Source organism: Mirounga leonina, unplaced genomic scaffold (genome assembly GCF_011800145.1).
Source record: "Mirounga leonina isolate KUSES-001 unplaced genomic scaffold, KU_Mleo_1.0 Mir_165, whole genome shotgun sequence".
Classification (NCBI taxonomy): domain Eukaryota; kingdom Metazoa; phylum Chordata; class Mammalia; order Carnivora; family Phocidae; genus Mirounga; species Mirounga leonina.
Genome location: NW_023270415.1, coordinates 13,696,850 through 13,713,917, shown reverse-complemented (window position 1 = coordinate 13,713,917; position 17,068 = coordinate 13,696,850). Strand labels below are relative to the sequence as shown.

Here is a 17,068-nt window from a genome sequence, read left to right as displayed (position 1 = left end):
CAAACTAGACTTCCATTCTAGAGCAATTCTTTACTTCTTTTTGCTGTATGGTTACTCTGATGGTTTTTAAGGTGATTACTGGTAATAGCACTGTTAACTTTTTGAGAATTTTTTAACAGAAATTTAAAAAAACAGGTTTTATGTTCTGCCCTTAAAACATGAGTTTTAGAGCAGAGAACTGTTACTTAGGCATTTGGGACCTTTTCATTTTATTTTATTTTTTTGCCATCTGTAGTCAGTGTTGAAATAAACTGTGATGTTTCAGTATGGGAAGGAGGAAGATGAGAAACTGAAGCTCAGGGTGACTCAACAGGTCCCACCAGGGCCTGTGGGAGTGACGGAAGTGACCAAAGTACAAAGTGATACCCAGCCGACCAAGTCTATGGCCAACTCTCCGAAAACCTGCAGAGCTACTTGGGTTTCTGTAATGGAGCCAGTCTTCTAAAATTATATCTGTTGCATGTGGTAGGACCATAGGTCCAACCATTGGCTTAATGATTCAGCATTTGTATTTTGATACAGAATATTTCATCTTGAAAATGTGTGGGATAAGCGGCTCTGAGGCAGTTGCCAGAATAACATTAATTACTTTTAGGCAACTCATGTTTTCAGGGCAGAACATAAGACCTGTTTTTTTTAAACGTCTGTTAAAAAATTCTCAAAAAAGTTAACAGAGCTATTAACAGTAATCACCTTAAAAACCATCAGAGTAACCATACGGCAAAAGGAAGTAAAGAACATGGTGATCACTTCTTCTTTGCCATTCCCTTTGGCTGCAGCCACTTCCTGATGCTTTTTTGATGACTGCCTTCAGTTGGAATGTATTGTAGCAACAAAAACAACTTTCATCCCAATGAATTACAGAACATCAAAATGCTTCCTTTTCAGTCTCTGATTGATACAATTTTCTATATACTACTTGGGAACTATTTTTAAGGAGTTACCTTATATTGTCATGAATATTGTCATGAATTTTACTGCTTGATAAGTTCCCCCTCCCCTTTTTTTTTAACCCCTGGGCATTGACTATGGTAGTAGAGAGAGAAAAGGAGAAAAATAGGGCTTGCTTGTTGATTTTTGACAGTAAAGGGAGTCCACATCAACCATAGTTACAAATTTAATTCAGTCTATAATTAGGAATTGTATACAATTATATAAAAGCAAAGTCTTACATACTTGCCTTGTGTTTTTCTCTGGGGCCACTTCTCTAATGTCCACAAAGGTTTTTCTTTGGTTGTTTGTTTGGTTTAATTTTTCTCTATATGCTGTCACCAGTCCTACATCACCACTAACTCCTTCTCCACCACTGGGCTTCACGTCGTTTTTGGAAAAAGATCTCTTCTTAATTTACCTGAACGGAGCCTGTGTAAGGTGCTCACTGTGGTGACAGTTACTCTTTTAGTAGGTATTCAAAACCTTTCCCATGCTCTTCTGTCTTCCAGGGTCACTTTATTCTGCTGGAAAGGCGATTTTGCTTTCAGCTTTACCAACATAGTCATCTTTGGCTTCAGTTCCATTGTCTTCCTCTCTCTACTCTTCATAGCATTTCTTTATTCTCAGAATTTTCTTCATTGTTTCCTCTCATTGATCATTTTTACAGATGTTGCATCTTCTGGCTTCCAAAGTCAAGTCTTTGCCTGCATCTCCCCCTGCATCTTCTGGCCTCATAATATTTCTCTCTTGCTAGCTCTGTTCCTGTTCCCTGTAGGCATGCCTTTTGTTTCCTCTAGCCATCAAACATGCAGACACAGTGAGATCATTCAAACCCTTATTCCTTTCTGCCTCCCTGGGAACCATGGGAAATTCCACATGTGAGCAGTTGTCTTCTATGAAGAAGGCAGTCAGGGGTCCCCATCAGCACCCTGGGTTTTTGGTCACCCTTTTCCCACCTATGTTGTCTCATTGTCATGTGACCCCCTCTTCCACTGCTTGTAAAACTATAACCTGAAGAGCCTTATGGGACTTTTAATAACTAACAACTCAGTAATGTCCTCATCCTAAACCTTTGTTCCTGCCTTCCTTCCTAAAACTGCACTTTTGACTTGAAGAATACTGTATTTCTTGACTCTCCTCTCATTTCTTGTTATGTAGGGGCTTCTCTGTTAACTTCCTCTTTTCTTGGTGCTGTGCTTGGTGCCTTCTCTGCTGTCTGTATCCTTTCTTTCTGAGACTGGATGTGGTAGTTGTGGTTTAAATATTAGCTCTGTCTTTATCATGTCAAAAATACTGAAAGCTTATTGACTATATTCTTTAAGTTCATCAACTTTAGCTAAAGTTGATACTTTGGAATTTTGTACAGTGCATTACACATTGTATGTCTCACTTTAAGGATTTGTGCCCAAATCCCTGGAAAAGTTTTAAATGAAGCACTCATTATTTTTTCCTGTTTCACTAAGCAAATGCTAATCTAATATTTTATTAATGTCAAAAGTTAACTCTAGCCTTTTCTCTTCCTTTTTTTTAAAGATTTTATTTATTTGTCAGAGAGAGAGAGAGCACAAGCAGGGGAGCGGCAGGCAGAGGGAGAGGGAGAAGCAGGCTCCCTGCTGAGCAGGGAGCCTGATGCGGGGTTCGATCCCAGGACCCTGGGATCATGACCTGAGCCGAAGGCAGACACTTAACCCACTGAGCCACTCAGGCGTCCCAACTCTAGCCTTTTCATCAATATAGCTCTTTGACTGTGTCATAACAGTGGGCTTTGGTGGTTGGGTTGTCTGATTCTGATTCTTACCACTCTGCTTTTTAACAGGAAAATCTGGGCATGCGTTGAGAGAACATGCAGGAGTCAGGAGAGGGACATGAACAGCATTAAACATGCATTTTAATGTTTTATGCTCATTTCTTTTGCACACTGGATAATGCCCATGTATTTAAAAGTTGGTATTACAAGAATAAGTTTGATATTTGATTCTGAAATAAACTTTAGTGGGGAGTGGTCCAAGATGGCATTCAGTATTATAAGGTGGCATGCTGTTTTTAATAGAGTTTAGGAAAGATTCAAGTTTTATCTGTGAAAAATGATTTGTCACACACACACACAAGTTATGATTCTGTATGTATATAAGTAATTGGACAGGTATAGATAGCCGTATGAAACAGTTAGTTCACATTTCTTTTTTAAATGGAGTCAGTAGTAAGACATACACTAATACTTTTTTCCAGAATAATGATGATGATAATTTCTTTTATTTTGAAGTATAGTTGACACACAATATTCCATTAGTTTCACATGTACAACATAGTATTTCGACAACTCTACATGTTATGCTATGCTCACGACAAGTATAGCTACCATCTGATGATAATGGTATTTTCAACCAAAATAAATTGCCATTCTCAAATGGACTATCTCAGTTGATGGAAACAAATTGCAATGGAGAGAGAAAGAGAAAGGAATTTAGGAATGGGGGATGATTTGACTAATATAACAGGAGTGAAAGCACCTCATACTGAAAGTGGGGGTGTGATTAGGGTTTTGAAAAACACAGAGTGGGTCCTGCTTGGGGGCTTTCTTGTACAACCGTAGCCATTTGTTGCTGAGTGACAGATGGTGCTGCCCCCACAGGAGGTTACCAGTAATCACCACACCTCCCACTCTAAGAGCCTAGGAAGTGGGTTGGCAACTTGGAATGCCACCTTGGAAAGTTTGCTGATACATGAGTATAAAATAGCATTTATGTGATCAGGAGAGAGAACTGAGAACATCAGTTGAATGGGATGCCAAATACAGCGTGGTTAGAATGAGAGTGTACTGCGAGGTATTGACGTGTGTTAGAGGTTAAACCCATTGTCAGAACTTTTATTTGCCAAGACAAGAAATAGAAAGCTATTGTAACGTTTTTAGATAAAGGGTAAAAAAATTAACATATACCTACATGATGGTGTCATTCTTACTTGTTTGTATAATTTCTTTTTATAAAGAAAGTTTGAGGCCATAGAGGAAAAAAGCAATGATCTTTCAAACAGTAGAGATTAAAATTCTATCAAAATATGCTATCCTTTCTTTGGATGGCAATGACGATTGAGTAGGGGAGTGAAGTCCCCTGGTCCTTTAATGTGTGGTGCTTGTAATGGGTCATCTGTGCCGAGCAGACGGCCACTGGTGATGCGGGTACCGCTGAGTGGGAAATGCTATTTCCAGTCGTAATTAGGTTTTTCTAAAGCCCACGATTCTTTCAGGTCTGTGGCAAGTCATGAAGTTGGCTGACTTAATAAGGTGATTGCAGTGCATTTTTTGTTATAGTGAAAGTAAGGTTTCAAAATGACATCTAAATGATAGATATTTATGTGTCAAAGGTGTGTGTTTTTAAAATGGTGAGTTTAACTTAATTTGTTTAATGAAGGCATTGATTTTAACTATAGATATTTATTGTATTATTTAAAAAAATACTTTGTTTTTAATTCCTTTAGTATTTTCTGTTTATAACCTATTTTCATCTTGTAAATACCAACAGAAGGACCTGGTGGGGTAGCCAAGAGAAAAACTAAGGCTAAAGGTATTTTCTGTTCTTCAAATTAGCCTTGAGTGAATCAAGTTTAATGCTTGAAATTGCATGACATTTTCTAGATACTTTAATGCAGTTACTAATGCTAAACATTGCTTTTTGATTTGGGCTGCACCTTTGGCCAGTAGTAGTTTTATCAAGACGTCATTAAAGAATTTCTTGCCTCAAGCCTATAATTTTAAGTAATTTCCTTTTTTATGGTATCAAAACTTTTGTAACAGTCTTTAAACTAAAAACATATAATGATATCATGATATTATACTACATATAAACTTACATCTAAACTTGTTATTGTCTAACCTAAAAGCTTTCTTAGTTTGAATTTTTTAATTACTATTGGAAGAGAAGATGAATTCTTCACTGATTGATTTCATTTCTTCAGAAGCTCTGGTGACACTTTGTCTTAGAGCATAATAAAAGCCAATGTGAGCACACTTGTAGTTTTCAATGAAATGAAAACTTAGACTTATAATCTGGAGTACTGCATTTCGTTGGTATAGAATTTCCTGTGTTTTGATATTTTAATTCTTTAAAAATCACTGTACCTGTCAACCATCATATGTAGGCTAACAGCTTATTATTACAGCCTTATTTTTTATATCCTTGTGGTTTGTCTTGTTCATATATCAGTATTTATGTCCGTTAGGGACAGGGGTATGGGAGAAGTGCATGTTTTTCTTTATTAACTTGTAATATTCTTTTGTGTTCAAGTGCTTGGCATATTGTTTTTAGTTTGTTTGTTTTTTGGTAAAACATTATGACTGTGACTTGCAGGGTTTTGTGATTTGTATTTTAATTTTAAGATTAGGGAATTTTAATGTTTTAACTTTGTGTTCCATCTGAATAACTCCCAGGGAGGGAACCGTTTTTACCATTTTATTCTTATGTCACTATTTATGAGATAAATGGCCGACAAAGTAGAGTTTATACTTCTTGATCTGGAGAGACGAATCAGACATTAAAGATTTAATATTGTACAAGTTGTGCAGAACAGGATCGTACAGCCTTGAGTAAGAGCTCTGGCAGTGGCAGGATCCATGTCTCTACAAACAGCACTGAAGTAGGGGAGGGTTCAGACCATTGCTGCTTTATGAATGCTATTCTGTATTTTTAGAAGGTCTTAAAAAGATTTTCAGGAAGAATTAAATACATTTTGAGCTATGTGAATTTTACACGATTCTGATGGGCCTAAACGTCTTCCATATTTTATTAAAGAAATCTTTAGTTTTCTTTGTTTCTGCTTAGATGCTATGTAATGCAGCAAATACCTTGCTTCTTTTAGATTTCCTAATGAGGGAGCAAGAAGGTGGAATTCAAAGCTTTTGCTAGCAGCTCTATTAAACTTTATGTAAAACGGGTTGGAAGCAGGATTGGTCTTACACGAGATTTGGAATTAGCTGTATGTTCCATTTAATTGCTCCCCTGCCTATGAGCATGGATGAACAACATGTTGGCTTGAGTGGCTCTACATAAAATAACAGGAAAGCATATTTAAAGGAATACTGATTTCATAATGTTGAATATAAGCAGACAAGAATGTCTGCTTGTCATTTTAAGTACTATAGATAATGAATTTAAAATTTCACGCTCGTGGATATTGTTTTTTTCTTACTTAGCTAAGAAAATTAAATGGTATTTACTTTTTCATCTGTGCATTGTATTTGTTTTCAAGGCTTGTAAGCACAAATATTTTAAGGACATGATTTTTTGTTAGAACTAAAAGTTTTAAAATTATCTTTGTATGGATACTTGTAAGTTATGGAAATTTTTTTCTTAATGGTGCCAGTGTTCCTTTAATTATGTCATTATAATTGTGAAATGTGAGTTGTTAACACTTTGTGTAAAGTTTATGGATGGATTCATTTGAATAATATTGCATGTCAGCCTTATTTTAAAACAAGTCATAACCTATTTCAAGCTGGAAAAATACGATGGCGAGTTTCTGGCATTTCTTTGGTAGCTGATATTTTGTAGAGATTTGCATCTGGTTTTAACCTGTTTAAAACTAGGGGATGGAAGTCACTTTCTGAATGAACATTTCATGTGTGTGGAGAGATAAAGACCATACTTTAGCACTAAGTTACTGTCCTGTGAATTAAGAGATGCTTTCAATAAACTTTTTTTCCTTTGATTGGAAAACCTGAAAGTTAAAGAACTCACTAAAGAAGAGCTCAAGAAGGAAAAAGAGAAACCTGAGTCAAGGAAGGAGAGTAAGAACGAAGAGAGAAAAAAGGGGAAGAAAGAAAAGGAGGATGACCGGAAGGATAAGAAAATTCCTGATGCAGATATATCCAGGAAAGAGTCTCCTAAGGGGAAAAAGGACAGAGGGAAGGAGAATGTGGGCCTAGACAAAAGTGCTAAAGCCAAGGAAAGTAGGAAAAAGTCCACAAATGTAAAGGATGCTTCTGGTAAAATGGCGTCCACAGACAAAGATGATGCAAAGAAAGGGAAAAGTTCTAGCAAACACGCACACTCAGCCAAGGGAAATAACCAGACAAGAAAGAACTGAAAGCTCTAATATTGTCATCCCAGGAAATGGTAATGTTCATCGTAATTTGCTGCTAAATGGCATAGAAAATTTAGTATTGCTCCGGTTGGTGAAGATGTGTCAGATAGCCCTTGAATGTATTTATTGGTGCTCAGTACGTAAACTGTTTGAAATTTAGATGCACTGTCTTCCACATCTCAGTTTAAAAGATGACGCTTGTAAAAACCATGTAATAAAAATGTGATGTAATAGCTTCTGTTTTTATTAATTTATTGATCATGTATCCAGATAAATGTATATATATAATATGAATTGTAATGAACATATTAATTGACTGAATACTTTCATTGGAGCTAAATAAGAATGTTAAGATTTTCCACAGTGTGTATGCACAGAGTGCCTTTCAGGTGTGACAAATGCTCAGGTAGGTGGGAGGTTTTCTTCTTTCTCCCTTTACCCTTTGTCTTCTTCCCTCCTTTCCCTTCCCGCTTCCTGCTTCCCTTTCCCCTTCACCTGCCCTTCTCTCTCTCCCCTTCCCCTCTCCTTCCCCATCCTCTCTCTCCCCCTCCTCAGGCTCCTGTGGCAGCCCCTGGGGTCCTCTTTCCCCTCAGTCTCTGGGGGGAGGGGGGCGGCAGCCACTTCGTCAGGCTGTTCCCTGGATCCTCCTTTTCCCTCCCCTCCCCTTTCTCTCCTTCGGAGTCTCTCCTCCCCACTCTTTTATTGGCTCTTTTACCTCCTTCTGGCTACTCACCCTCTTCGCTTCTCTTCCTGCCACTCCTCCCCACCTGCTTTTGTCACCCAGTGAATACTTAAGTTTCTTGCATGCAGCGTGCACTGTTCCGAGAACTCTGGATGCAGTCATGAATAAAAGAAAGAATTTGATTTAGAAGAACAGTTTTAGAACAATTTTATTGACAATATCTTTACAGACTCAGAAGAGAAATAATAAGACTTTAAGTATTTCAAATTAGGATATACTTTCATTTTATATCACATGGTTTTTCAGGTTATTTCGGTGGAGTGGCATCTTTCATATTTGATTGTATTATGGTTTACCATTTCTAAGGAGCTTCAAATCTGAGCTCTAACTAGAGATCAGAACTTAATCAGAAAACATTTAATAAAATGAAATTTCAGTAAGAATACATTTCTACAAATGGTTTGTGCCGTCCTGTGCATGAAGTCTTAAATCTCTAATTGCAACTACTGGTGAGATTCAGTTATGAATTGGAGAAGAGCAGCCTGATTTGTTGTAACAGAATCAAAAGTGCTGCCACAAAGCTTTTACTTTTTTAAAATAATTCTTCAGGGGTGCCTGGGTGGCACAGTCGGTTGGGTGTCCAACTCTTGGTTTCGGCTCAGGTCGTGATCCCAGAGATGTGAGATTGAGCCCCATGTCAGGCTCCACACTCAGCAGTGTCTGCTTGGGATTCTTTCTCCCTTTCTCTCTGCCCCTCCCCACTGTGCTCTCTCTCAAATAAATAAATAAATCTTAAAAAATAATAATTCTTTTTTTTTTTTTTTAAGATTTTATTTATTTGAGAGCGAGAGAATGAGAGACAGAGAGCAGGAGAGGGAGGAGGGTCAGAGGGAGAAGCAGACTCCCTGCCGAGCAGGGAGCCCGATGCGGGACTTGATCCCGGGACTCCAGGACCATGACCTGAGCCGAAGGCAGTCGTTTAACCAACTGAGCCACCCAGGCGCCCCCAAAATAATAATTCTTCAACTTTTTCTGCTAAGAGCTTAAAAGCAGAGAATTTGGCCTAATTGAAAATATTTCAAGTCAGAAATGAATAAGCATTAAGCGCCAGTGTCTCTAAAAGTATTGTGCACCATTTTCTTACGTGCTGTCACCTGTCCTGCTTAAAATCAAGCAGGACATTTAGTTGACAAAAGTGCCAACTGAAAGAATTTTATAGCCAGCAGGAAATCCTGGAGAATAATAGCCAATCTAGCTAATCCAATCCTATTATTTTCTTGTTCAAAAACTATGGCCCAAAGAAATTGTAACGTGTGTTCACTTGGGGTTTCCTGTGTCGATTAGTCAGGGTTTTGTTGTATAGATCACTGGGACATTGTAAACCACACTGGGAATGTTATGGCTCATTTGGTTGGCAGACACAGGGGCACCAGCTTCAGGTGGATAGATCCCAAGCCCAGACCTGTCATCGGAGCTGGGTTTCTTCCTACTTCTCATCTCAAGTCTTGGCTCTGCTGATGCTTTTCCTTGACTTTTTATTCTATATGGAGTTGCTACCACTTGATGAAGAAGATGGTGCTCAACAAGCCCCAGACGGATCTTTCTATCTGAGCAATCCTAGTGCAAAGAGCCAGTTTTCTGGAACGGCTCTGGGAGAATTGCAACGGCACTGGGTAGGCCTGGTGACCATTTGTGACCAGGTCTGTAGAGGGGATGGGTTAGTCTTCCCGGCCTGGCTTCTGTGCACGGTGCTTTGGGCGGGGGCTGGAATGGGTCCCGCTAAACCATATGAAATTTTTCCTGCAGGGAGGAGGGTTTCTGGGAGGGGAAGAGGGAGACTCCAACTGAGCACTGACCAGAACAAGAAGCAAAACATTTACTCACCACACACATAGAAGTTACAACATCTTAAAAATATATCCTGACGGTAGAGCTTGCCACTAAGATAAATGGATTGATTTTTTAATTCATGTACCAAATTTTAAGTGTTATTTTTTTCTACAGATTTTTTTTTCTTTCTTGGAGAAGGGCTGATAATTATATTTGCATTTACCGAGGGCATTCTAATAATTTCTCCATTGGTTTTTAAGAGACAGAAGTGATGTGGGATAAAGTATATAAATGCTAAATTCTAAGAAAAAGAGGGGAAAAAAATCTTAGGATAACCTCATCAGCATAAGCACATTCACATTATCTATTGCCATTTGGTAAAGCGCTTGGAAATATTTTACTTCTGTCATAGTTTTCCTTTGAATATCAGCTCAAGAATTAAATTGAAACATCTCTACTAAAAGCATTTAAATATATTTCAAGAGTTCTTATGAACTGGGAATGGATTTATTTTTTTTCCTCCCCTTTTCTTCAGTAAATAAAGGCTTCAGCTGAATTTATTGAAGCTGAGGTCACACTTCATCTAGTTGCATTGGCACTTACTATTCAACTAAAAACTTTGTGTGGGAGAAACTTTGCTTATGATTAATGGATTTAAAACTGTGCTTGTATTCACCTTTTGATTCGGAGCGTAGTTATTTCTATTTCCTGCTGCTTCATATTGTTATCTAAGGATAATTAAAACCAGAAAGGTTATTACCCTTTTTAAAAAGTCATCTAAAAACAGGGACAAAAATTTCCTAATACAAAGTAGTTGGGAGTCAGAAGAAGTCCTGAAAAGTGAAAGCGAAATACTAAGAAAGTAGGTTTGTCATATCACAAACAAAATTGTTCTTTCAGTTACACTGTGAGATGATACATCAGGTTTTGAAAAATGACATTACTGGCCTAATTTTCTTTAAGTTTTGTAGGATAGTATTTCACGTGAGTGGCACGGTCACTGTAAAGATAAAGATAGTCAGTTTTACAAAAATATTTGGGAGCCTATCAATTTTTCCAAGAATCTTTTTTATCCTTTAATATTTAGATTACTTTTTTTGAAGAACTATATCATCTCTTTCTTCATTTGTTGTGATGCGCAATGTCTGGTTTCATTCGTTAAGGGCTTTGTGTGTGAATTTTAGTTATTGCTAACATCATTACTAATCACCTTTTTGAAATCTTATTACTACTTTTTTTTACAAGATTTTTGGTTTTATTTTGTGGGTGATTTGCATTGTGTATAAACGGTCTTATCAACATTTCACGATAAGGGAGAGACTGATAGATAAATTGACATAAATTCATCAGCATGAATGCTTGAGTTAACCCAAGAGGATTCATTCTATAAGTAATTGGTTCATAGAAAGTATTTTATACTGTTATGACCTGCTTAGTCATACAACTCTGTACCTTCAAAGGTTTTAATAATGATTATTTGGATAATAAGGACTCCCTATACATACTTCCATTGGGAAAAAAACCAGATAAAAGTAGTACGCAAGAGTGATTTTTTAGATTTTAAATGTTTTAACTGTAGTATCATTTTCAATGAAATGGGTCTGGCGACTTGGGCCACAGCTCCTGGCTTTGGTTCCTTTCTCCTCTGTTCTCCACTATTCCATCTCCTGGAATAATTCTCCATTGGTAACAATTCTCCAGATTGATAACTTGGATTATTTCACTATTAATTGCATCTTGGAAATGCCGGTTTTCCTCATTTGTAAATTGAAGATAATACCTTTCCTTCATGTGGCTGTGGGATCTAGCTGGTATTGGACCTGCATAAAGAGCTGGCACATTGTTCATTTCCCCCCGGTTCTAGCTAAAGAGAAAGTTTTCATTCTTAGGAAACGGAAGGGTGGGTTGTATGTCGCAGATCTCTAAGTGTTATTCTCATGGAAATCTTGTTTGGGAGTAATCTGAAAAGATCCCCAGTAACAGTCTTCAGCCTCCTGTCCTTCCTCCTCTGTTTGCCTGAAGACAAAACCACATGCCTTAGATGTTTATTACCGGTTTGGATATCATTTTTATATAGAAACCAATTTTCACAAAAGCTTCCATCTTGTAAGCCCTACAAAGCAGGAAGTCCTCTATTTTCCTCCTCTTTATTCTCATTTCACACCTCATTTGATTTCACTTTATGTGTATTTATCACTCTACATTAGCATCTGTGCATCCTAGAGTTCCGTCATTTATTTCTTCCTTGCCTCAAACATTACTTCTCTTGCATCCTAGGAGATGAGAGGAAGACATATACTTAAAGCTTAGGAAGACGTATACGTAAGGCTTTTGTTACTTTTGGTAAATACCTATGTGCTTTGTCGTCTCTATTTTGCATGTATGGATCCATTCAACAAATATTCTGAGTGCCTGCAGCATACCAGGCTGTGCTAGGCACGGGGATACAAGTGACAAGGTGACTGCAGTCTCTAGTGAAATGTTAGGAAATAAACAAGGGGTTGAGGAAGAAAATAATGAACCGAAGCCAGCTGCCCACTTGGTGGGCCGTGTTCCACCGCTGCTGAGGAGCCAGCTGACTCATCACGTCTCCACTGATGTTCTCTCCGATCCTCCCAGGCTGGGGGACTGTGTGTCTCCCGATTATCACGCTCATCACTTTGCTTCACTGCTGGATTTTGCTTTCCTACCGGACTGTGATTTATGTCCAGCACCTATCACGAAAGCTGAGAGTAATAGGCATTCAATATATGTTTATTGAATGATGAACACATAAAGCACAGATCGTGTAAAAAATATTTCAGATATGTATATGCTATTGAGTAATATTAAAAAGAAAAAAAAAGAATTTTTTTTTTTTTTTTAAGAAAGACCGAGTTTCTGCAGTAATTGCAGGATGCTTTAACCACCTTGGACGTTGCCGATCGTTGTGTTCATGTTGTATGTGTGCAGGGAAGGTGGTAAATTCGGCTCTTTTAGAAGAAACGAAGGGAAAAATTAATTTGTGGGGAAAACATGGGTGTATATTTGCTGGGTTTAAATTCTCTCATTTAATTCTTGAAACCCTTCTAAGGCGAGAGTTTTATCCCCGTTCCATACTTGTGGAAAGCCAAGCTGAATCAGTGGTAATGCACTCAAGATGGGATTCAGATGGAATTCAGTGGCAGCCCTCTTGGTTCATGAACCTGAGCTCCTGTACACCATCTTGTGTTGCAGATGTTCAAGCGAACCCACCGCATTCCAGTCTTGGTGGAGACCCTTCAGGGGTGCTGAAACCCAAGCTCTTAGGAACCCTTTTGGCAGTTTTATTCTTTTGAGATTTAGGTCATCCTCTTCCTGCAGTATGTCTGTTGATTTTGGGTCGTGTGAAGACGCTTTGAATCTGGAATGGCTCTTATTGTGTATCATGGGGCAGCTCTTTTAGTTTCTGGCAGAATTTTGACAGGGCTGCAGTTGGGATACTAAGATCTGTATTGGCTGATTATACAAGCAAGGAGCCACAACGACGATTAGCATGGTCAATCAGTATGTGCGTCTTTCTGGTTTATTGATTTTCCAGAATATTTCTCAAGATCATGTAGCTATTAGGGTTATTCTTGGGGTATATTGATTTATACTGTTAGACTACTTGCATTTGGAAGCAGGAGCAGTCCTGAGCTCTTCCCCTTTGAATCACAGCAGCTGGAGTAACCTAGGTAGATAAGATGGGTGGCTCAGTCGTTAAGCGTCTGCCTTCGGCTCAGGTCATGATCCCACGGTCCTGGGATCAAGCCCCGCATCGGGCTCCCTGCTCTGCAGGAAGCCTGCTTCTCCCTCTACCACTCCCCCTGCTTGTGTTTCCTCTCTCGCTATGTCTCTCTCTGTCAAATAAATAAATAAATAAAATCTTTAAAAAAAAAAAAAAGATCAAAATTTTCAATCTCTACACTACTGAGTCAGTAAGCCAAAGATTGATAAACCAGTTTTTAAAAATGTCTTAGCTTTTATGGGCTTAGTCTATGAAGTCCTATTTGCCGTTCTTATGTTCCCAGATTTTGTCAAGGAACTGGTTTGTATAGAACTCTTAGGAAAAATGAATCCTTTATTTTCAGTCAGAATGAATAGCTCCATGATCAGGTGACCCCAGGACCTTTCTGATTCTCATGCCCTTGCTCCTTTTCTCTAGCTGCATTGGCCACGTGGCTCTTCCTCACTCCCAGCACTTTGTTCTCCCCCTCACCCCAGATCAGCTGAGGAATTTGTACTTGCTGGTCCAGAGCCTCCCTGGAACATTCTTCCCCAGCCCAAGTCACAGGGCCACATCCCTGGTTTCCTTTAGGAATCTGTTTACATTTTATCAATGAGACCTTTCCTCATCAATTCACTGTAGATAGCCTCTCCTCTTTCCCTCATGGCCTGGCACTCCCTGTCCCCTATCTTCCCCATTCAATATACTTTAAATATTTCAGGTTTCTTATTTTTAAAAATTCTGTCCTCCCTATGAGAAGTAGGGCTTTTCAGTGTTCATTTTCTGTAAAACAGTGCCTTGCATTAGTAGGTGCTAAATAGTTGCTGAGTGAATGAATACCATATGCAATTTAGTTAAGTTTTAAACTGCTACATACAGATAGGAAGAAAATGCATTTATTTCCCATTGCTCTCAGGTATAGTAGGGTAGCAGTGAAAGAAGTAAGCTAATACTGGATTAAGGTAACTGTCAGATACTCAAGTTTGCTATGAATGGTTGACTTAAAGTGCTCACATCACTTACTTTATAACTTCTTCCATTTTTAATTAAAATTGTAAGAAAAATCATATATTTATTAAATACAGACATTTTTTTTTAATTTCCTAATTTTTCTGATGCGCCCGAAGAACTAAAAACAAGGTATGCTTTAAGGCAATTAATTGATTTTTCAAATCATGCAGGAGCTGTTGTGGTTGACTTGCAACTTTCATTCAACCCTAGATAATTACTTTCAGGCATTATGGTTATCCTGTTCCCTTTGCCAGCTTAGAAATGGAAATGGGTTCTGGTTTTGATTGTTAAAGCTGAAAGAGAAGACTGCTGGAAGCTTCTGCTTCCAGCTAAGATTTCCTCAAGTCCTAAGAGAAGCAAAGCAGGAGGTGGTTCTTTGCTTCTGGACATCCTCTAGTCCAAAAGAGGAGCTTGCAGCTAGGGGATCCCCGATGGCCAGCGTGAGGGTGAAGCTAGTGCTGAGAGCAAGCCCACCTGTCTCTGCACTCCTTGTAAGATTAGACAGTAAGTTTCTTTTTCACTTGAGCTAGTGTGAGTTGGTGTTTTGTTGTATGCAACCCTAGGAACATCAAAAGTGATGACATTTATTTCATATGGTAATTTTGAATATTTATTTCAGGGCTACGTCCTTGCCATTTGTATCTCATAAATCCAATTTGAAAACCTTTCCTTTGATTACTGCTTGACCTTATATGTATTTTTATTTTGTTTAGTTTTTACTTTTGCCTTAAAATTTTATATGAGACCTGGATTTACCACTACTTCCTGAGGAACACTTATTCACGGATCAAAATAGACTTGGATGGCAACATAATTTCTCGAAACACCAGAATGAAAGCTTATAGGGCTAATTCTTCCATATGGCTTATCAAACTAATAAGAATTAGTCTAGAATGTTTTTTTTTTTTAATTTTAGAAAGTTTATAGGGGTCTAGGGAAGGAGATGTGTTAATGTGATCCTCAGCTTTTTTGAAGTTTACATTATGGTTTACTTTTATGCTGATTTCACCTCTGGAAAGTAGCTGTGACCAAGTATCAATAAATTTAAAATTTTTATTTATTTTTTATTTTTATTTTTTTTAAGATTTTATTTATTTATTTGAGAGAGAGAATGAGATAGAGAGAGCATGAGAGGGAGGAGGGTCAGAGGGAGAAGCAGACTCCCCGCCGAGCAGGGAGCCCGATGCGGGACTCGATCCCGGGACTCCAGGATCATGACCTGAGCCGAAGGCAGTCGCTTAACCAACTGAGCCACCCAGGTGCCCCAAGTATCAATAAATTTACAATTCAACTGCCACTTTGGACAGAAAAGAAAACTACTCAATATTTTCTCTTGTTATATGCTTTTGCTTTCTCCTGTGGTTCTACAATTTCAATTTTAGAGACAACTCCAGTTGATAGAGAGAAAGCTGACTATGAGAACCATATGTCTAAATATTGGGAAGCTAGCAGCTTTCAAACAGTTCTCACATCGAAAATTGTTTTCAAATGAAACTTCCTGAAATTCAATAAGAATGGGATTTGTAGGCAGTTTAAATCTTTATTGTTTGTTGGGGAAATATTTCACTGCTTATTGAACCCACGGAGCACAATTTGAAAACCTGCTGCATCGAGGATTAGTGAAGAATGACCCTGTGGGTTTTCATCCAAACTGAGATATTTCTGAGGAAGAAATAATGATTGCAGCAGAACGGACAGAACCTGGGACTGCTCCAGGCAAATGAGTCCCATGGCTCTGTAGTGGTGGATGCCGGGGCACAGATAGGAATCTCTCTGGTAATAGTAGGAAACTGATGTGAGTCCCCTTTCCCACCTTTATAGCCTTTAGCCTCTCTAGTGCGGCCAAGGAGCCCTCGTCCCACAGAGGATCTCTGCAGCCATTGAAACTAACAGAGTAGCCGCACCATTGGGGATGTTCAGCCCTTGAGCAGGTGCTTACTGGGCACCTGTTATATGCCAGGCATTTCCTGAGGTGCTGAGAGTACAAAGATAAATGACACAGTTAGGAAGGTTTACCCTATTCATTCAGCAGAACGTAGTAATGAATAGTTTCATACCTGTTTCATACCTGTTCCATTAACAATTGAGAGACATTTAAATGGGAAAGAGCATGGGAGTTTTCAGTCCTGAATTCGGAATTTGAAATGTAATGGGTTTTATTAATAAGGCCTTCGCCTCTACCCATCACCCCCTGAAATTGAACTACATTGAGGATCCCTGGTTATTTGTGTATTCCCTTTGAAATCTACATTATAGTTAGAAGTCACTATACAGTTAGGAGTAGAACACAGCTGTATCCATTGGTGTTTGTTTTGATAGTATAGCGTGGAAGATAAGTAACTGAAGCAAATATAAGTGATGAGGTAGAATCCTGTGTATCTCTGTCTCACTATCTTTAGAATTGGAGAGAAGAAGGTGAGAGTGTGTTTTTGCCAATGAGAGAAAAATGAAAGGAAGAGTCAGGAAAAATACAAGGAATCAAAAAGAAGTAAAAGACATGGAGAGTTTTGCAGATTACAGTAGCATATGTACATTAAGAGTGGTCTGAAGTGCTCAGGAGAAGAAAAATGCCTCTCAATTCTGTAGTGACCTTTCCACTGTAGGCCATTGACATGCATGACACACTTCCTCTAGTAACAGTTGTTGGTACAAGATTCTCGCTGTGGGTAACGAAGAGCCAGGAGCTGGTGAATGGAATGACAGACTCTGGGACCTGATTTAACTTTCTAAAGAGTTGTATTTAGTTGAGGATATATTTTAATGTTCTTCATATAGAATATCAAAGAAATCATTTAGTCTAATAGATT

At 38.4% G+C, this 17,068-nt stretch overlaps 1 protein-coding gene across 3 annotated transcripts in view; it reads left to right on the top strand.

Moving 5' to 3' along the window:
- Positions 1-17,068, top strand: part of ASPH (aspartate beta-hydroxylase) — a 194,300-nt gene that overhangs the window by 18,321 nt on the left and 158,911 nt on the right. For 2 of the 3 annotated variants that reach the window (XM_035011222.1, XM_035011223.1), the window contains 2 exons: positions 4,455-4,496; positions 6,653-8,140. The exons of the other annotated variant lie outside the window; for it this stretch is intronic. In XM_035011222.1, coding sequence (XP_034867113.1) covers positions 4,455-4,496; positions 6,653-7,014 — 404 coding nt within the window. In that variant the 3' untranslated portion in view covers positions 7,015-8,140. Of the gene's footprint in view, positions 1-4,454; positions 4,497-6,652; positions 8,141-17,068 lie in introns of those variants that run through there. 3 annotated transcript variants of the gene reach the window in all.